Source organism: Vigna radiata, chromosome 6, assembly GCF_000741045.1.
Source record: "Vigna radiata var. radiata cultivar VC1973A chromosome 6, Vradiata_ver6, whole genome shotgun sequence".
In the NCBI taxonomy this organism is placed as follows: Eukaryota; Viridiplantae; Streptophyta; class Magnoliopsida; order Fabales; family Fabaceae; genus Vigna; species Vigna radiata.
Genome location: NC_028356.1, coordinates 36,314,671 through 36,337,450, shown reverse-complemented (window position 1 = coordinate 36,337,450; position 22,780 = coordinate 36,314,671). Strand labels below are relative to the sequence as shown.

General features: G+C 31.2%; 2 protein-coding genes across 3 annotated transcripts; both read left to right on the top strand.

Moving 5' to 3' along the window:
* The first annotated feature begins 9,660 nt into the window (after window positions 1-9,660).
* Window positions 9,661-14,810, top strand: LOC106764664 (bifunctional nuclease 1). Its single transcript, XM_014648985.2, has 11 exons — window positions 9,661-9,949; window positions 10,170-10,475; window positions 11,114-11,284; window positions 11,408-11,457; window positions 11,616-11,672; window positions 11,786-11,851; window positions 11,941-12,015; window positions 13,374-13,492; window positions 13,673-13,764; window positions 14,297-14,351; window positions 14,459-14,810. The coding sequence occupies exons 2-11, from the start codon at window positions 10,193-10,195 to the stop codon at window positions 14,463-14,465; spliced, it is 975 nt and encodes a 324-aa protein (XP_014504471.1). The 5' UTR covers window positions 9,661-9,949; window positions 10,170-10,192; the 3' UTR covers window positions 14,466-14,810.
* Window positions 14,811-16,293: 1,483 nt separating this feature from the next.
* LOC106764663 (phosphatidylinositol/phosphatidylcholine transfer protein SFH8) lies at window positions 16,294-21,085 on the top strand. Of its 2 annotated transcripts, none has more exons than XM_022782584.1 (14): window positions 16,294-16,580; window positions 16,918-17,221; window positions 17,438-17,537; window positions 17,684-17,950; window positions 18,052-18,112; window positions 18,231-18,343; window positions 18,479-18,528; window positions 18,623-18,722; window positions 18,816-18,914; window positions 19,063-19,179; window positions 19,276-19,411; window positions 19,837-20,234; window positions 20,612-20,686; window positions 20,770-21,085. In XM_022782584.1, exons 1-14 carry the CDS (start codon window positions 16,547-16,549, stop codon window positions 20,788-20,790), a joined length of 1,875 nt encoding a protein of 624 aa, XP_022638305.1. In that variant the 5' UTR covers window positions 16,294-16,546; the 3' UTR covers window positions 20,791-21,085. The 2 variants fall into 2 exon arrangements, with proteins under 2 accessions (XP_022638305.1, XP_014504470.1); XM_014648984.2 differs by having other exon boundaries at window positions 16,295-16,580; window positions 18,052-18,129; window positions 18,242-18,343.
* Window positions 21,086-22,780: the final 1,695 nt, after the last annotated feature.

The window sequence follows — 22,780 nt, the reverse complement described above, 5'->3', positions numbered from 1 at the left end:
GATTTTGAGAAGGAGATGAGTGTCGGGATCAATGAGATTTTGAGGAGATGAGTGTCGGGATCAATGAAACAGAAACGTAAAAAATTAGGACATTCTCGAAGCATTAAAACTCCTTTGAAATAGAGGGGGTTATAAACCTCCTTTAAAAATCATTAAAACTCCCGTTACCATTAACACCTTCATGATTTAAATTAAACATTATGAAATATATTAATTTGAGGGGGTTTTTTATAACCTCCTCTAAATAACCCCCTCTAAATAAGTTTTTTTTTGTAGTGCCATCTGCTCTTAAAGCTTCATCCGATGGCCATCGAATCTAATTCGTCTCTTCACATGACGACTAACCCTACCAGTGTCGGAGTCCAATTCTCCTTAAAGTGTCGCCACACACATCACCTTTGTATGTCGCGAACAAGTGCATATTGTTTACGCGTCACCTTTTGCTAGTCAGAATGTCACTACGCCACCTTCATAGCTATCGTCGGACCTTCCTCTATTATACAACAAACAAACTTGTATGTCTCAAAATGAAAGGTCATGATATGGTTTCCTTCATAATTGAAGTTCAAGCAGTTGTTGAAGAGCTGAGAATATTCTTCGAAGTCGAATCTTTAAAGGACATCAAGAAGAAGCTTGACAAATATTCCATGGTGATGATCATTTGTGCTTTACATCTAAACTTTGATCATGTAAGAAATCAATTTCTGACTAGTCATAAGGTTCCTTCCATGGAAACCTTGACCACACACCTTCTTTGTGTGATGCCTTAATCTCAGGAAGCCCACAAACCAATAGAATCATCGGTCATGGTTATCACATGAGGTAGAGGAGGATGTGCCAATAGAAGAGGATGGCGTAAGGGTCGGGGGTGTCCACAATGCACATACTTTAAAAGGGTGGGTCACATCCAAGAAAACTACTACTCCTTACATGTTTTACCTTAAAAAACAACCAATATCTCTAAGGCTGAAACTACCTCTACAAGAAGACTATCAAGAGTTGCAGTTAAAGTCTAACAGCTTGGCACAAATATCTCAATCAACTAGTACATCTACAACTTGCATTTCTCAATTCATGAAAGGTCAAAATTCATGGGTAATTGACTCGAGTGCTTCTGATCACATTTCTACTATTACCTCCTTGTTCTCAACCATTTCCTTTAAAGAAAAACCTCATCTCATCACCCTTGCAAATGGCTCTAAAACTTGCTCAAAGGGAGTCAGTCAAGTCTTCTTGTTTCCTTCTCTAAATTTGGAATTTGTCCTTTTTGTCCTTAATTGACCCTTCAATTTAATTTCCCTAAACCAACTAACCAAAATGTTAAATTGTTTCATAACTTTCGATTCAAAATCTTTTGTTGCATAGGAGCGTGACTTTGGGAGATAGATTGGAGAAGGATATGAAGTCAAAAGATTATACCATTTTGGATCTCGTCCACGGGTATCCTGTGTTGCAGCTTAGTCCTAAAATGTTACATGATCGGTTTGACCATTCTCATTTGTCCAAATTAAAAAGATGTGTCCTAAATTCAGTGGTCTCCATACCTTAGAATGCGAGTCATGTTAACTAGGAAAACATGTTAGATCTACGTTTACTAAACGATCTTAATCAATGTGTAATTTTAATTTTTCTATCATCCATTTTGATATTTGGAGACCTAGTTGCGTCTTCTCTTTTGATTTTAAGTATTTTGTTACATTTATTGATGAGTATTCCAAATGTACTTAGATTTCTCTAATGAAATATCGTTCTGAAATGTTACCTACCTTCACATCCTTTTTAAATGAAATCAAGAATCAGTTTAGTCAACTAATCAAAATCTTAAAAATGAAAATGTCAAAGAATACTTCTCATCCACTTTTCCTGTAATCTTGAGTTCCCATAATATATTACATCGATTCACTAATAATTCATCCTTAACATATAATTATATATTAAGTGTATATGAAGTTTAAAATGAAAGTATTACACGTGAGATATGATAGAGTAGACCTAAAAATAAAGCAATCAACAAGTACTTAGTTGAAGCAATATACAGAAAAGTTAGACTTTTTATAATCTAAATTTGGATCAAGAAATGCATCATGTGCTTTGTTGATACAACACAAGGGTCATCACCATATCCCTTTTCCATGTAAGCAAGCCAAGCATTTTTCATTCATAGTAAATTCATTTCTTATTCTAACAAAGTTTGTTAAATATATTTGTGAGATATATTATGTTATTCGTTATTATGTCCTATTCATAAATGTATACTTTTACATCTAAGATATCATACCATTCATAAATGATATCCCTTTTCCATGTAAGCAAGCCAAGCATTTTTCACTCATAGTAACTGTTTCACTGTTTTTGCATCATACCCTTTGTCGAAGCAGAAAAAATGATAAATCTGGGATTCAGATTAAATTTTTCATATTTTTATTTCAAGAAAGTCAATTTTATAACTTGGTTACACAATGGTTGAAAAAGACATATAAATAAATTATAATATATAGATATGTGCATATCTTATCTTAATATTAAGTTAAATTTCATTTTTAAAAAAGCTTATCATACGTCTATTGTCGCAAGAGTTGTTTAATTATTGTGGTACAGCCATTATCATATCTATCTTAATGTTAGATATGATACTAAAATGATAAAATCAAGTTAAAGTTATAATTAATTTAAAGTATATAATGAAAAGTTTTTTATCATACAATGACTAAATTTATGAATATTAGTTAAAGGAAAAAGAAACACATCCATTATAATGTATTTTTTATAATGTTGTCTTCTGAAAAGAAACTACAACTTTGAATTTCTCTAAATTAAGAAAGGCATTCCTTTCCTTCCATTTGAAGCAGAGCATCGAAGTAGAAAATATAACATATTGATTATGTTATATATATATTTGGGTATTTATGGCATCTCCTCCGAGGCACAAGAACCTGAAGCTGTTGGAGAGAGACTTCAATTAGCAGTTAATTGGTGAGAATTCATTTGTCTCTGTCTATGTTTTCAGTTATTGAGTTTCATAACTGAGTTTTCAGATTTTTCATGATAACCGTTGCAATCAAACATTTAAAGAATTTTGCTTAGGCGGAGAAAGTGTTATATATTTTTACAATATATACCTATACAATAGAAGTACGTATCTTATTTGAAATCTAAAACATGTAGAATATGCGGAAAACTTTCATATCCTCAATTCATGCCTAAATCAGTGCTAGTTTGTTTTCATGCATTTGAAATTGATTTGAAATATGGTTTTCGTGTTACTTTCAGCATCATCCAAATTTCCTCAATATGCCAGTACGGATACCTGTGGATCCTCCTGAATCACGTCTTACTTACACGGAATATGTGTTTCCTGGATCACGTCCTGTGGATCCTGGATCACGTCTTACTTACACGGAATATGTGTTTCCTGGATCACGTCCTGTGAATCCTGGATCACGTCTTACTTACACGGAATATGTGTTTCCTGGATCACGTCTTACTTCCTGGAAACCTGTGAATCCTGGATCACGTCTTCCTTTCAGGATATCTGGGAATTCCAGGAGACCTATGGATCCTGAATCACGTCTTACTTTTAGACGTTATCGAGAAGAGTATCTGAGTGAGAATTCGTTAACTTTTTTATTTCTGCTATTAGAATTCATCGATGCACATTAATAGAAAAATAATTTTTATAATGTAGAAATAATTTTTGTACGTTATAATATAAGTTGTTATAAAAAATTATTTTTTCACTAGTCGCACCTATTAACTTTATCATTATAGTTATTTTAATTATATATATATATATTGAATTGTTAGATCGTATGAATAATAATTTTAATTTATTAAAGAGTGAAATTATAATTATTGAAATTAAAAGAAGAGTAATTGGGAAAAGAGTTATACAAGGATTACGGTCTTATTTTTTAGCACACATATCATTTTAATTTTTTTTTTCCTAACTAAAGAAGAACTAAAGGTGCTCTTCACCAGAGGAAATAGTAAAGACCAATTTAGATTTCTTATTAACCTTTTTCCAGTTAATCGTTCAGGTACGTTTTCACTTTACCGTTATAAATGATATTAGAAAGTGTCCATGTTAACTTAAATAATTATATTAAAAATATTTATTTTAGTTAATATATATTAAATTGACACCAACTTATATATTTTTAATATTTATCTGTATTAGAGTTCACTACATCAACACTAGCTTTTCTTTTGTGATTGATGTGAATTTTGAATATTACTCTCTTCAACCTTCATAATTTGTCTTGATAAGAAAATTTTGTACAACATGATTATGCATTTGAATTATTAGAGTGATATACCATTCAATCAATCAAACAACTCATTCATAGATTATTTCCTTAATGCTTATATTGTTTTATTAATATAATGTTTTATTAATATTATTTGTGAAATCTAATTAGATAAATAAATGTCTCTGGTATGACTTGTGTTGATGTTATAACAATTATAAATTAGGTAACATAAATGAGCGTTTCAATTGTTTATTAATTTCTTTTATTTTAAATATAATTTTGTATTTTATTTCTTCATTTTTTCCTCCCTTTAATTTTAACTTATTTTGGCATCAGGACTTCGAGATGTGAAAGAAGCTAGACTTCGAGATGTGAAAGAAGCTACAATTCCTATTGATTCTGAAATAAGCAAATTAAACTTTGAAGAATTACCTAACTTAAAGAGGTTTTCATGTGGAGAAATTGTTGAATGGCCATTCTTGGAGCATGTGATTGTGAACAAATGTCCTAACTTGAAAAAATTTGGATTGGGAACAATAAAAGAATCACAATTAAAGAGATTCGTCTTAGAAAATCAAGAACAAGTTGACATTGATACCAAAATTCTCCACCTTTTTGAATTATCGGTTAGTTCTCCTTCATAATTCTAATTAATTATATATACTTGGTCTCTTTAGTTTAAATTCTGTATGTGTTTTTTCTTTTTAATATTTTTATCCCATTATTAGAAAGTGGGTTTGTAAATCTAACATTTGCGGGTAGAATAGAAAGAAAAATATTAATTTAGAATTTACTAGAATAGGCTTTAATCATGACTTTGATATCATGTTAGAAAGTGAGTTTGTAAGGTAAGATTTGTACTTCACTTATATATATTATAATTTGGCCTTATCTCTAGTCGATGTAGATTTTCAACTGCCATTGAGCTTTTGACTTTAAAATCTTACAGGATGAATTGTCAAGGATGGAAAAGTACTGTATTGATGACAACGAGGAATTAAAAAAGACAATTGATGATGTTCGACCTTCACATTTTAGGAACCTGCAACAACTTTCGATAAAAGGTTGTGGTCAAAGGATAAACGAATTGTTGTTTATTTTGATGAAGAGAGCAAATAAGCTTCAAGATATCAGCATTGAGCAATGCAAAATTAGGAAACATTTGTTTGACCTCAATGAATTTACCCCCAACAATGATGGACATGGAAAATATTTTACAGAAATAAAGAGATTGATATTGATAGAAGTACATTACCTGGAATGCCTATGGAACAAGAATCCAGTAGGAATTCTTGGCTTTGAAAATTTGCAAATGGTACACATAATAGATTGTACCTCTCTACAAAAGTTATTCACTCCTTCTGTAGCTGAGAAGCTCACTCAACTAAATGAACTAAAGTTAGAGGCATGTGAAATGTTACAGCAAGTTATTGACAATGGTCTCATTGGAACAATTCAATTCCCAACATTAAATAAGGTGGAGTTCAAGTCTCTCTCAAGATTGATTCACTTTTACTTGTATCCTCTAGAATTCCCACAACTAAGATCCTTGATATTAGAAAAATGTCCTCAACTAGAAGAATTTACAACTGGGTTTGCAACTATAAATGTGTCACAAATAACTAATGTCAGGTCATTTTCTGAGTTGAATGAACTCAAGTTAGATAACTGCCACAAGTTGGTATGTGTAGTCTCATCTAGGGCATTACAAGAGTTGAAGAATCTGAAGAAACTCATTGTAAGCCATTGCAACAAATTGGAAATGGTATTCAACATTCATGGTGAAATATCTTATCATACAAAGCTCCTACAACATCTGGATGAATTGATTTTGATTGATCTACCTAAACTAACTCATGTCATCAATAAAGAGTTTGTTGGGTTCTGTGAAAGCTTGCAAAGCTTACAAGTCAAGCAATGTAACTCACTTCAATGGCTTCCAGCAGGGTCTCTAATGCTCATAAGTATACACATTTCAAATTGTGAAGCCTTGGAGAAAATTATAATCACTGATAAAGATGAAGGAACAAGAGGAAAAAACACCTTTCCTCAGTTGAAGTTTGTCTGTCTTAAAAACTTAACAAACTTACATACTGTCTTTCCTTTTACATCTGAATTTCCTTCCTTAGAAAAATTGAAAATAACAAATTGTCCCAATTTCACCACTTTTATTGAAGAGTCTAAGGAGCAAAAAGATCTTGCAAAATTCCTCACTCCAAACATTTTCTTCCCAGATTCAGTAAGTTTCTTCCAAAACTCAACAAGTTTCGATTTAAACTATAAATGATATTCATGAGCATATATATAAATGATTTTCTATACATAGGAAAGTGTTATTAATTTTTGTTCCTACCATTGAAACTTATTGTTTGTTCATTACATCCTTGCAGTTATCATTGGAAACATTAAAGATGTTGTATATGAAAAATCAAGATGTTGAGAAGCTTTGGCACAACAATTATCCTACCAAATCATTTTGTGAAATGGAATATCTAACTTTGAGTAACAACAACAAATTATTGAATGTCATCTCTTCCAACATGATCATAAGATTTAACAAGTTGAAAAAAATAACTTTGGAACAGTGTGAAGTATTGAATGAGATATTTAACCTTGAAGATGACAAGCCAAATGATAATATCGAAGAACTTCTTCCACAGTTACAGGAACTGGCATTGAGTAACCTAAGAAGTTTCACTCGTGTTTGGAACAAGGAACCTCAAGTTTCATTTTTTCCAAATTTAACGTCACTTCAGTTTGTTCATTGTCCAACCCTCCAAAGTCTATTTTCAATTTCTTCTACAAAAAATCTTCAAAATCTCAAATCATTGAAATTGTGCAACTGTGACAAAGTAGAGGAGGTAATATCTATTGATAATCGTGAAGACATCACAATCAGTTTTCCAAAAATGGAATGTCTTGTACTCAAGGATCTTCCAAAGTTTCTCAGCTTCTATCAACAAAATGGAACAATTCATTTACCTAACATACAAATTGTGCGAGCAAGAAATATTCCAAGTATGAAAACATTTTCAGAAGGTAGAGTCATCACCCCATTGCTAAGATCAATACATGTAACATTTCTCAGGAAACTCTGGCTAGGAAATTTAAACAACACCTTATCATATATCAGCAACAATCTAAGTATGTAAATTTTAGATGTCATACGCAAAGCTTAGAAATGTATAATACTATAGTCTAATATAAAAAATATCTTTTTTTTTTGTTGTCTAATATTTTTCTATAATTGTTTTACATATATTTTATTATTAAAATTATTTAATGTTGATAACTATATATATTTAAATGTTTAAATAATATGTTTGGTTTTACCATCTTACTTATTTTTATTATATGTTACTTTATTAATCGTTTGAAATTTATATAACTTTATTTTGTTTTTTTCAAACTTCATAAAAGTATCTGATATAAAATTTAAAATTAATTTAGATGAACTATATAATATCTTTCTTTTATGGTATATGCAGATAAAGTTGATACTAATATATGGACCACCATGAAACAAAATTATAAGAGATTTATTTTGAAATAAAAAGAAAATAGCTTTCTGATAATAAAAAAAAAAATAGAAGATATTTTCACAGGCATGATAAGGATGTTGATCATAACACCTTATCCACATCATGCGACAAATGTTTGCACACCTGGCATCTCTAAACTCAAACTTTCTGTCCATTACAGAAAAACCCGTAATTGCCCTTTCTGCACGAAACAGTAACTTCTTCATTTATTTCATAATAATGAATATTTATAGATTATGTAAACTGAGAGCACAATTTAGATTTTTATTTTATTTTAACACATCTTTAACTTGCATTTAAAATTAGTATGTTAATGATAAAATTAATTTCTCGATTTAATTAGATAAAATATAATATGTGTGATAATCTTTGATTTTATTGTTTAGCTTTTATGAATCCAATTTTTATTTAATTGGAAATGGGGTTTTGATGAATTATATATGCAAGGATTTATCGTACATTAATTAAAGAAATTATTATACTTTATACTTTTACCAATCTTACAAAAATATTTAAAAATTTTCATACTTTTACAAATTGTCATATTATATTCAAAATTATCACTTTTTTTATTATATATATATATATATATATATTCTCAATAAATATAATAATCTCCAAAATACAACACACAACACCTTCCAAAAGATATTAAATAATGAAATGAAATTATATTTTTTCAAATAAACTTAATACAAATCGAATAGATAAAAATAAAATTATATTTTCATATGAATACATTATAAACTTAATCCTTTCAATACATTATAATTCGAAGAGATAAAAATAGTATATGAACAAAACAATTGATATAAAACCTAAAACCAAGTCTATAAAAATATTATGAACAAAAATTCTCTCTTTTATATACATTTTACTGTCTTTATTAACATTTCTACTTTATGATTATTTCTAAATTGATTCGTCCTTAAAAATATTTCTTTTTAAATAAGAATAAAATCTTGAATAGTATCATGAATACAAATTAAAAAATAAAATAAAATTCATGAGATCTTTGATAGATTTTTCCATCATGAGTAATAACTAGTAATATGCATACAAAATTAATGTACTTTTTAGGTTAATAAAATTATTGAAATAAACATAAAAAGTCACTTTAAACTTAATTTATCATTAGACCAAATTTGTAAGGTGAGAATTATCATATAAACCAGCAAGTAATAAATATACAGGAATGAAACATTAAATGTAAATATAAGTCAATAAAATTTATGACACAACTATTAAAAAGAAATTGAATTTAAACCTAATTTTTTCTTATAATTAATTGAAAATTATCTTTATATATACATATATTATAAATTAGTCTAATCTTTAATTAACAAAAACATCTTAACATCAATAATCATTTTTTATATATAGATATAGAAGTTTATAACCAACATTTTACTTTAAATAAAAGATTATAAAAAAAAAAACTGGATTAAAATATCTAAATTACGAATATCACATAATTATATATCCCACATACTGTTGGTAAAAAAATGCTAATCTATAACAAATCCAAATCCAAATCCTTGATTGTTTTTTCAAATAAATTTGAGTTAAAATATTAAATAAATTATATGATTTATTTTTTTTCTAAAAAAAATATTCATTCAAATTATCACACAGAAATTAATATTCTAGAATGGGAAAAAAATTAATAAAACCTTACAATTATATTTACTGAGGTAGAACGTTGTAATCCACTGAGGTTAGTGTTTTCTTCATCTTGTAAAATTCCACTTTAGAGAGTACTTAACGGCAGAAAAGTAGAAAGTGAATAACCGAATGGAGGGTACAAGAGTAATTTGGACCTTCACTCTCTCAGTATATATACTTTCAGTTCTTTGCTTTCACATTTTTCTAAAAAGAATCTCTTATCTTCTTCCTTCCCTTCTTCCATTCCTCTTTATCTATCTAAACCTCGATTTCCTATTTCAATTTCGTTTTTCCTTTTTTTTCGTAAAATCCTCACTACTATATTATCCACAATGATCCGTGATTAATTTAATTTAATTATATTTCGTTCAATTGTTTTTGTTTCTGTCGAATTGAAGAAAATCGCCGGCGCCAACAACACTTGTTGCGGTGATCGATCGCGATTGTGTTGTGTAGTGTTGACCTAAGAGACCTGCATATCTTCTATTCCAGGTCTGAACTAACTAACTTTTTTGCTTCCTAATTAACTGCTAATTGTAATAATCGCGTGATAAGTTTCGAACAAAATATCGTGGAAGAATCATCAGGTTAAGGTCTTGTAATTGCAATTAATTTCCCTAATTTAGAACCGAATTAACATTAATATAATTCGGTTATAACCTTGTTGTAATATATAATTGACGCTTGTAGTTTAATTTGTTGATGTGTTTAGGACCAGTTCAATAGGTTTGGAGAATGAATTCTGTGCAAGGACCAGTTGTGTGCCCTTCTGTCCGTGCCAAACAGGTAGCGCCAATGATCGGAGCGGTGAAAATGAACCTTAGACGCATTAGAAGTGAATTTTGGGGTCTCAGTGGCGTGAAGACTAAACCTGGTTTTCTTTCTTGCCGTATAAACACGGCAAAATGCAAGACTGTGCATTGTAGTTTTAACTCACCCTCGAATGACAGCGGAAGTGCTGCCGGTAATTTCAATGAAAACGATGAAGACTATGTCACCTCCAGTGTGATTGAAGCTGGTATGTTTGACTAGGATAATTTCTATCTATATCAATACATTGCGTAGATAACTTTTTTTATTCCTAATGAGGCATTGTTTTTTGTGTTTGATCTTCTGTTTTGATCTTCTGTTTTGATCTTGTAATCTGTGTCTTTTTTCTTTCAATCTTTACATCACTTTAAATTTCTATGTGGGTACATCTTATATTACAGGATTTTCATTTAAGTTTTGGCCGATTGTCTAATTTGTGTTGGTCACATTATTACTTATTAACATAGATATGAACTAAAATGAAATAAAAAAAATTGCGAGACTTAAACCAAGAACTTTTATAAGAGGACTAAAATGAAAAAAATCTCATATTATAAGGACCAAAATGTTATTCAGGCCAAAAAAAAATTACATTAATTAGTCTGTTCACTTGTTTCAAATTGGCAATATCAATATTGCCAGAAGCTGATATTATCAATGCAGTGCATTGTTTCTAAATAGCATGGTTAGATGGATGGTACTAGTATTGAAGTATAATACCTTAACTGAAAGGTGAGTTTGGCCGACTGAATGTCTATAATGCTAGTGCAAGAAACTCTGGTAAACTGTGTCTCCTCCCCATTTGGTTCTTATGAAATACATTTGTTCTGTGATTTTGTTGACTAGTTGAGGTGAAGAGTGGATCAGATGGTTTCATAATCAAAATGAGGGACGGTAGACACTTAAGATGCGTCCATAACAATCCTCAGGGAGGGCATCTTCCAGATTATGCACCACATCCTGCTATTGTTCTGAAGATGGAAGATGGGACGGGCCTACTTCTCCCCATAATTGTTTGTATGTCTTTCATATTCTCTATAAATTTTTCTTATTGTTATTGTGGAAATTAGTTCTTGGATTTCATTTTTATAATTACATGTATCATACTGTCGTAAGTTTCTGAAATTTCTTTATTTGCAGTGGAGATGCCCAGCGTCTTGCTAATGGCAGCAATACGCAATGTTCCCATAGTATGTTATCTCAGTCAGTTGACTGACCCTCACACATCTAAATACTTCTTCTTTTCTTTGTTCTTCCAAAGATGTGCGATTAATCAAATACTTTACCCAAAAGATTTTGTATTATGTAATATGGCCCATGGGTACTAACTATCTAGCTGCTGTATCAGGCTAGGCCTACTTTATATCAAGTAGTAAGGGATATGATTGACAAGATGGGTTATGAGGTATGATTCTGTTTATCATTATGCTTACTCATGAACCTGATTGTATTGTGTTCTTTCCATTAGATTCCACAATGAAATTAAGAATCAATTTGTGTCATTTCCTTCTTCTACAGGTTAAACTTGTCAGAGTTACCAGGAGAGTTCATGAGGCATACTTTGCCCAGTTATATCTTACTAAGGCATTTACTTTTTACTCTTTCCTCTTCCTCCTAACTCATAAAATGAACAAAAGCTCCAAATGTTATATGATAGTTATATTTTATTTTAGGTTGGAAATGCTGCAGAATGTGTAAGCTTTGATCTAAGGCCTTCAGACGCTATCAATATTGCAGTAAGATGCAAGGTAATAGTCAGAAACTCAGTGTCTGAATAATCACCCTGCATTACATTGCATTTTATTGGTTTGGTTAGTAGTTGTTCACCCCTCTTGGCCCCTGCTGATATTTTGGAAAAAATGAGTGGTTGCAGGATTTTTTTTCGAAATTTTTATTATAACAAAGGTTAGTACTGGAGACAGTTTTTTACCCTTGGATTCACTATTGTATTGTTTTCACTGAGTTCCTAAAGTAATGTTAAATCATAGAATACATTAAATACAGCCGAACTTGTTACTCCAGAGTACAGTTCTCTTTCCAATCTACTAGGATGCAAATATGCATGTGTTCTATTATGTAACTGCTCTTAACTTATGTCTTAAACTGCTAACATGATAACTACCAGAAACACTGGTCTGCCTGTTTGTCTGCATTTCTATTGCCTTAAATTTTCTATATATAGTAATTCAATGTTATTTGTCTCTTTAACCTAGACGTGATGGAAAAATTATGAATCTACATTAAAATTTTGCGTCACATACAGAAAAAAACCTCTCCAATGAATAAGTAAAATAATTTGAAAACAATATTTACAGTAACAAAGTCAAATAGTTAAAAGTAGAGCAAATAACATGGACAATTACTAATATTGTAGGTTAGTCTATTACTTTTGTGGAAAATCTTTGTTCTAAGCTGTACAATTTATCCTCTTCCATTTACTAATAAATATAATTCATAAAAACTAGTGTCGGAAGAAAAACTTAAGTCTTTTGGATATAACTGCAAATAAAAAATGTTTAGAGCAATTTTAAATTTTGTTGAACCAAGAAAACTTACTAGAGAAACAAATGAAAATAAGAGAAAGGCACTAATGAGAATAGAAAGAGAGAAAGATGACATATATAAAATAAAAAAAGAAGCCGCTCAGCAGTTACATCTAATTATTATTATTTTTGTTAAATTTTAAAATTAAAGTGCATTAAAATTATTTATTTTTAATCGTGAGCTTCTACATTTAGAAATAAATAAAGGTAAAAAGGTTCTACAGAGTGTACACCAAAAACTGGGTAATATATATATATATATATATATATATATATATATATATATATATATATATATATATATATATATATATATTGTTATAGAGTTATAAGTTATACATAAATGATTGCTACTGGCAGTTATTATACCTGTTTAATATGTAATTACTTTTACTCTGTTAACAATTGCCATAACTGCCCCTAAATCTCAGTTCCTGTTAGAGACTATTTTATCAAATCACAAAGTTCGAGTTTCATATCCTTGGAACCACTGTTAGATTGTTTTGATTGAAGGCCAAATACAAGGGATTATCATAGATTTCACTAGTTTACATCTGTTGTAGGTTCCAATACAAGTCAACAAGTACCTGGCATACAGTGATGGTATGAGAGTAATTGAATCAGGCAAATTGTCAACACAGCTTCCTGGTATGGATGGCCGATTATTCACTGAAATGGACAGGTAAGTTTGTGGAAAATATACAATACTGTTATAAGGCTATATAACTTGTCTGTTGTTGTGTAGTTTCTTTTCTTGGTAATTTTTATTCCTAAAAAATATAAATCTTGGAATAAGTATCTTCATTAGTACTTCTTCCGTTGTGATAAAACATCTTCTCACTAAAAGGGGATATAATTGCAGGCCAAGTGGTCAACCTTGTGTTGAGACAACCGAGTTCAATCTTTTGCACAACATGTTGAAAGCTGTTGTTGAAGAGCGCTATAAAGATGCTGGTAATAATTATTATTATTGTTTCTTTAATCTGTTTATTTTGTTTTATTGATATTGAGGTATATCTTTTTAATGAATGACGCTTGACAAAAGTTCTTTGGACGGCGTGTGATTGATGATAGTGGCAGCCAACATGTAGTCAATGGTATTGGTATGATATTTTTTGCCCTTAGTTGCTGGAGTGGCATAAGCTTGTTAATTATTCTCTTGGTTGAGGATCCTCTCATGTTAGTGTTCTTAAAATCAAGATTTTTTCTAATTAGTTGCACGACTGGTTCCTAAGTCTTTATTCTCATCACTATGCCATACGCCCCTGGCATTAAAAGTAACCGGCATAGTTGAGACCACATAAATTATCACCAGAGCATGCTTTTGGTGAGCTTTTTTTTATAGGTTTCATTTTTATCTGTATTTTTATATACTTTTGAAGCTTAACATGTTTTTGGAGTCGATATTACATTTGTTATTGACTATAGTGTTAATTTTACGCCTCTGATTTTACTTACACATCTCATGTTTTTTATGCAACCCCAGCTTTGTTCAGGGACAAACTTAATCAACTTAGGGCGGGAAAAAACACGAATAACAGGTTTGAAGCTGTTATATGACATGACTAGTTAATGTTGAGTGAAAGAATTCTATCCCCAAGTCGTTTAAACCCAATCCAGAACGTTGACAACTTTTGTTTTGTTGCAGGTTCTGAATGCTTTAATTGTAAATACAATCTTATATTAGAATGAATGGCGATGGGGTTCTGGTACAGCTGAGCTGATCGCGGTCATGTCTCTCCCTTCTTCGGTCTATAAATGCTTACATTGTCTGTGAATAATTGTAAATATTCCTAAACATTAATGTTAATGCATTCACGTGCAACTTTTCACTGCTTTTAATCCTCAAAAGATTTTAATATGTAATTTGGTTTTTTATCCATGGGATGCAGTATGTGACTCATTGATGTGTTTCACTGTATTATTAAAATATTTGGGATGGTTAGATAAATTAGTGTAAATATATTACTCAGTTACCAGTTAATTGTGCATTTAGTTTACTTATGAGTACTGTAGCCCATCCTGTGCTTATTCAATTGGATTCGTTAACTGAATTACGCAGCTAATTGTTCCAAAGAAGGAAATCGTCTCATTACAAAATTTTATAGTAATATATGGACAAACAGAATATTATATATTGTTCTTTTCTTTCTAGAAAGAGCAGCCAAGTGCCTTACGGTTGAAGGAAAGTCCATGGTCACAACTTGCACGACGATTAGTAAAACCAAAATGTTTATTAATAATATTAATACTATCTTTACTTGGACTTGAAAAAACCGAAAAAGGAATCATATAAGGTTATGATTACAATTTCTTATAATAGAATAATTGGACTGGACTTTCCATTCAATTGAAAAATCATATTACACGGATTATATAAAAATGATTAGAAACACTTAATGCCAGTCAATCTCAATGATACAATGATAGGTGATGAAATAAAAATAATGAGTGAACCATGAAAAAGGAAAAAAAATAAAGTTGACGATAGATAGCATAGCACCAAGCAACCAACCACCACCGCACCGACGGCCAATTCCCGCCAAGTTAGAGATAACAATAATGCTGGACTGACCTCAAAACAAGGCAAGGTGGCTAATAATGCAACAATGGTAGGACCCAAAATGAAAAGCCATATCATGTGAGCTTCCTTGGTGTCTTCATAATTTCAAATAATATTACATTTTTATTTTATAAAAAGATTCATGTCAATATTTAAGTTTATTACATTTATAATATGAGTTTTCTTTTATTTTGGAATTCTTTATTTTAACTAGTAACACTTTTTAAATAAAAAATATCTAAATTTTAAAACATAATACTTCAAAACAACATTAACATCAATTTAACATAGATGACCACATTAAGTCTTTTTGATAAATAAAAGCACAATTAAACAAAAATAAAATATAAGACCAAAATTGTTTATTTTGTTATACACATTATTGTATAAATATAACATTTTTTTTCTAAATTAAAATGGCAAATTATATATATTAATGCAAAATTAAAAACGAGTTGTATGGTGAAAAATATTATTGATTATTGGAATCACGAGGTATCCGAATCCTAAAAGAATTGAGCATGTAAAACAAGAAAAAGATTATGTCAATAACTTGTAGATTTAAACTCTCTCATTGCTTTGAAGTGATCTAAAACTGAACACTTCTTACATTTAAACGCAACCTCCCATCTTAAAATTTGCTATTTTGTATCATATGTGAAAATGTCACTGCCAAACAATATTTATATCATTCAATATTAATGTAATTTATGTGATTTCTTTTACATTAATTACCTATCACTAAAATATCTTGATAAACCAAATTATATTTATCATGAAAGCCCCAAAGTATAATATAATTATTTATTTAAGTGACGAGTCTCATGGAGAAATGATTGAGTGCAAAAACATTTAAATAATAAAATTGTATGAATTTGACTGTCTGGATGGCTGAGAAGGTAGCAACCTTCTCTGACTTTAGATTTACAGTTTGTGAACCATTTTTATCTTCTCTTCAATTTCTCTCTCTTTCTCCTTTGCCGACATCTTCAATCTATCTTAAACGAACTTCTGTACAATACAATAAAACATCATAATTATCGTAATCTTTTCGGTTTTCGGTTCTGGCTTAGGTTTCTGTTCCACTGAATTTGGTGTTATCTGTTGGGGCCTTCATTTTCATGTTTTCTTTCAACCACAAAACATCTTTCGTATTCATCTAACAGTCTTCACATGTCAGGGCCGCTTGATCGGTTCGCACGTCCCTGTGAGTACCAGTATCTTCAATTTTTCTATTCACAATTTTCTCAATTCTACGCAAAGATCACTTTTTTACGGATCGATCATCTTGTTTCTTTCTTTTTTTTATCTGCCTCACTAAATCGACTTCAATTATGGCTTAATTAAGCTGAATTTAATTCAGTATTAATCCAATAGTGCATGCATGGATTTCACAATTGAGTAGGACCTAGTGATTTGATAATCGATCTCTTCGGATTTGGCTTTAATGAAGAATTTAAAGCTTACCAAGTTGTGAGTTTGGATCTAATTATGAGCTTTTGGAATATAATTGGAATTAATTGTGGTGAAACTTTGCTTGATAGGCTTTGAGGGGTTTTCTGGTCATGATGAAAGGAGGGAGAGAAGATCGGATTTAGAGAATTCAGAGGATGATCGGCGAACGAGGATTGGCAGTTTGAAAAAGAAAGCAATCAATGCTTCAAGCAAGTTCAGGCATTCTCTTAGGAAGAAGAGCAGCAGAAGGAAGAGCGCGAGCCGAAGCAATTCGGTCTCCATCGAGGATGTTCGAGATGTTAAGGAACTTCAGGCAGTGGATGCTTTTCGACAGGCACTTATGTCGGAAAGCTTGTTACCGTCAAGACATGATGACTATCATATGTTACTAAGGTTACTGCCCCTTATCACTTATATTGTTAATTTGTCATGTCTTCAGTAACTACAACTCATCTTTACTAGATTGGTTTTAATCATGGCCTTCATTATTTCAAACTACACAAAAAGGTCATAACATTTTGCACGTTCATAATATCATGCTTCTAACACAGATAACTTGTTTGCCTCTTCGACTAAATATAAAACTTGAGTTGACTGATGCTGTTGCAGATTCTTGAAAGCAAGGAAATTTGACATTGAGAAAGCAAAGCACATGTGGGCCAACATGATCCAATGGAGGAAAGAGTATGGTACTGATACGATTATGGAGGTGAGTCATTTGGATTGAAAAATATATTTAACTTATTTGGTTTTCATCTTGGTTGATCATGTTTGATTTGATCAAGTTTACATTTTTGTTTTCTGAAGTCATTGTTGATGCTGTAACTATTTCTGGTACCTTGTCTTTATCTTTAGGATTTTGAATTCAGTGAGTTGAATGAAGTCCTGCAGTACTATCCACATGGTTATCATGGGGTGGATAAGGATGGAAGACCTGTTTATATTGAAAGGTTAGGCAAAGTTGATCCCTGTAAGCTTATGCAAGTGACTACCATAGAAAGGTATTTGAGATACCATGTGCAGGGTTTTGAGCAAACGTTTGCTGTTAAGTTTCCTGCATGCTCTATTGCTGCAAAGAGACATATAGATTCAAGTACAACCATTTTGGACGTTCATGGTGTGGTAGGTTGTCTCTCTAAATGGTCTGCAAAGTTTCCTTCCACTATTTTAATTTATTGTAGTCGATAATTACTATGGGTTACTATGCTGCTTTATGCTTTCAGGGTTTTAAAAACCTAACCAAATCTGCTCGGGAACTCATCATGCGGCTGCAGAAAATTGATGGTGATTACTATCCCGAAGTATGCAACTTTAGTTATAACTATTTTTCTGGGTGGTTTTCAATTCTTGATGGTTTCTGAACTTACCGTGCTGCTATCTCTTCTGTTCTAACCTATACAAGTTTCTGTGCAGACATTATGTCAAATGTATATAATCAATGCTGGTCCTGGTTTTAAGCTGCTTTGGAACACAGTGAAATCATTTCTTGATCCCAAAACTACTTCAAAGATAAATGTACGTGTTAATTATGTGACCTGTTATTCTTTCTGTTTTTGATTTCAATAGGATTTCAAAGACTAATCATCTTTTACAGTTTCCAGTGGTAATCTTATTGGTACAGTTTTAACTGATACTTCAATGTTCCATTAGGTTCTTGGAAACAAGTTCCAGAACAAATTACTTGAAATTATTGACGCGAGGTAACTATTCAGTGGTTTTGGTAAATGATGTACTACTTATCAGTCAAGTTGTATAGTTATTTGGAAATTCTGACTATCTGTGTGTTTTTGTCAGTGAGCTGCCAGAATTTCTAGGTGGTAGTTGCACTTGTATAGAGCAAGGTGGTTGTATGAGGTCTGATAAGGGTCCATGGCAGGATCCAAATATTTTAAAGGTTTGCTGCCTATCATGTAATATTTAGACTTTGCTTTTCTCGAAATGTTTATTATGCTTCTGTGACTCAGGTAGAACAGTTGTGTGCATGCAGATGGTTCTCAGTGGCGAAGTGCAATGTTCAAGGCAAATAGTAACGGTTTCTAACGATGAGGGCACCGTTATCGAATGTGACAAGGCATGCTTTCCAATGGTATAGCCATTTTAGACACTTCTTGAATGAAAACTTTCAGATTTTATAATTCTTATCAGCTCTTTGAATTTTTACTCAGCCATCAATTCTTCATGAATGGGAGAACATTTTTTGATTCTTATCAACTCTTTGTTTTGGATCTTGCTAGCCAATTAGAAGCAGTGATACATCAACAGCAGAATCAGGATCTGAAGTTGAAGATATCACTTCTCCCAAAGCCAGTGGAAATTATACAAACCCTAGATTAACTCCTGTTCATGAAGAAGTAAGTCATCCTGAAATTGAAATTGTTGCAAAAAGAAAGAAAAAAATGGAAAAATTTTGCAGTAACTGAAATACAACTGCATTGATGTTTGCCCAGGCAAGACTGATTGGTAAGGCTAATCTCTCTGGCGGTTTCTCTGAGTATGATGAGTTTATTCCCATGGTTGACAAGGCCGTTGACCTCGGATGGAAGGAGAAACAAGTAACAACTCAAAACTCGAAAAGTTCAACAGGTTAGAGACTTGATGCACATTCCCTGAAGTTGTTGACTCTGATATGCTCTCATTTGAACTGGCTTTCTCACATTTTTTTGAAGCCTTATGGAATGGAGTAAAACAGGAACATATTCTTTGCAAATTCAAAATATTTATTGCTGTGCTTAATAATATAAAAGATATAAAAGAATTAAAATATTCCAAGATTGTGCTTTACACTTTTTTTCCCATATATTTGCATTCATTGGTGGTTATATCCAGTGCATTAAAAAATTGATGCAAAATATTCAGAACTTGGCTAAGAAAGAAATTGTTTCTTAATAGTGAAAAAAGTGAGAAATTAGTATATTTTCGTTTACATAAGTTAAACAAATTTTGCAAGGTATCAGATTTGAAGGTTATAGGCATCCTAGAGAAGTGAAATTGTAATGTATTTGTTGCAGAAAATTTCCTGCTGAGGACTGGAAAATCTGGTGGAAAGTGTGCACATATCTGGATTGTTATTGTGGGCTTCTTTGTTGGCATCTTTGCTCTTGCTCGTTCACTAGCATTTCATGTGACTAAGAGAATAAAGGACACTAAATTTGATTCTACCAAAAGTACACCTAACATGAGCATTGACTCAATAGCCAAGGAAGAATCTCGCCCCCCATCACCTGTTCCTAGATTAACAAAGACAGAACTTGTCTCATCTGCTTTGAAACGCCTTGGTGAGCTCGAGGAGAAGGTTGACATGCTACAGTCAAAACCAAATGTGATGCCATATGAGAAAGAGGAGCTGCTGAATGCTGCTGTTTATCGTGTGGATGCATTGGAAGCAGAACTGATTGCTACAAAGAAGGTACAACAATTACTGTTCTTTTTGCATGTCTCAATTTTTAAGAAAAAGATTTGCATGCTTGGCTATCATTTGCCATTGAATTGTTCTGCCCACCAACTACCTTCTCATGTGTAATTTTCTGATTGTTAATGTGAACTTGTGGATATCATTATTTTCTTTTGATGGTGCTAATATATCCCAAGACATGAAATTTTGGGTAATGCACTTGACTTGCTACCACATTTTCAATTCAATACATGATTCTTAGCTTAGATTTTTCATTATCAGGATCTTTGTTAACAAACTTTAAACCTGCTTCTGTGCTGTTGATTAAATACTTAAGGCATTGTTATTCATTTGTTTAATATAAAATCTGATGTATTATATTTCCTAAACAGGCTTTATACGAAGCTTTGATCAGACAAGAAGAACTTCTGGCATATATAGATCGTCAGGAAAGAAGTAAATTCGCGGTATGTAAACAAATTTGCATCTTTTATGGTAATTGTTACTATCTTGATTCGGAACTCAATGTAGTCCAATGTTTTTGTGACAGAAAAAGAAGTTTTGCTGGTGAAGAGATAACTGTACAGAACGGAGCTGTTTGGCAGATTGACGGATATATATATATATATATATATATATATATATATATATATATATATATATATTACTTTTTTCTTGTTTGTATATTTTACCTGTACTTTTGTCTCTGATATGGCTTGTTGTCTGTTTTCATCACAGAATTCTTATATGATGGAATTCTTCTTACACGTCTACTTTTCTCTCACCCAATTTTAAAATACATGAATTTGACTGCTGAACTATAGCTAAGTGTATGACAAATAAAGTTTGATTCACCTTCAAGTGTAGAACTCTTTTACAATATTATCTATGCTTTAAATATCATGTTAAAATTAAAATAGCACCAAAGAAGTGAAGACAGTAAACTTAATTCCATAATTTTACAGCAATATTATCTCATTCATGTATTTTGATCTCAATTTTCTTGGGAAAAATGATCCTTTCTTACTAATTGAAAGAACAAGCAGATTTTGTACTTGTACGTTTATATCTACTTATATGGTATAATTTAATTAAAAATCTTTAGATGATATAAAAGCTCCAATGCTAAAGTGGTTTGATAGTGGTATGATAATATATCGTTTTGACATAAATTTAAATTATATAAGAAAATGAATAATTATTTCATTGATAATAATTACACCAATATAGGAAATGACAAGTACATATAGATATCCAAGCAACCTTGTGTCGAAAGTTCTGCAAGAAATTTACAATCTGTCAGAGGTTTAGCAAATCTTAATTGGATCTAACAAGCAAGGCAAACATAACATCCCTTTTCTCTTCCTTTTTCTTCTCTTGTTTCCTCACATCCTTCTTATGTTGTTTCTTTTCTTCCTTTGAGGAGGCAAAACTCACAATTGTTGCTGATTTTCTGAACTTTCTAGCATTCTTTATTATCCTTACTGAATCAGCCTCACCAACTACTGTCACTGTGTTTTTGTCTGGGTCTAGGACAATAGAATTAATTCCTGCAACCGTTGCAATTAACTTCATCACCTTTCTCTTGCACTTTGAACACCCAAGTTCTACTGACACCACAGTTTTCTGCAACACACTAGTACACGAGATAAGTTATTAAAATGCACATAAATCTTACACCAATATGAAACAAAACAGCTCAAAGTACTTAATCCTTCGGTGTTAAGTGTAGCACTCTACGAGGTGATAGGTCCTAAGATTTGTTTGCTACATTGAATAACAAAAATAACTTTATCATGTGGAAGTTTGTACGGATATGAAACATAAACCTTAGACATGGTTGTGGAGTCTATATTTAGCCACAATTATAGAACAAGCAGGTACAGAAACAAGAATCAAACTTTATTATTCCTGAATAAGCTTTCATGAATTTATGGCACCATTTTCCCCCATGTTCTACTCAAGAAGTTTGGTTGAAGAGTAAATGTAGTGTCACTTTATCAGTGCTGGCAGTGGTTGGTAACTAGTGACATGCATGTCCGAAAAGCTTTAAAAGATGTCTATATTTAAGTTTGCTTTAAGCCTCTCAAATTCTTGTGTTTTTGACTCTCGTGAAAATTGAAGGACAAATGAAGCACAATCATTGCATGTTCGTAATATATTCTAACAGTTACAAGAGAGTTAATAAACGTAAGCGTGAATGAAAGAATAAGATAAATAAACTTGAGAAATAAAAATAATTATCTCGCAATAATAAATATAAATGATATTATTCTCCTTGTTTGCATCTAGTATGAATAAGTTAGAAATTAACTAATATGACTTGTCAAACATAACCATAATATAATTGTGGCCATGAAGTTTGAGGAACTAAATAAGATCATAATTAATTCATTATTCTCAATTTTATCTTCAAAATTAATTAATAATTGAGATAATTTAGACTTACATGTTACTAGTTCCCATTATTAATATTTCTTACAGAACTTGTAACCAAATTTGAAGTGAAATCTATTTTAGGTTATCTTCTACAAAAATAGCTGGAATTTATCAAATTAAAA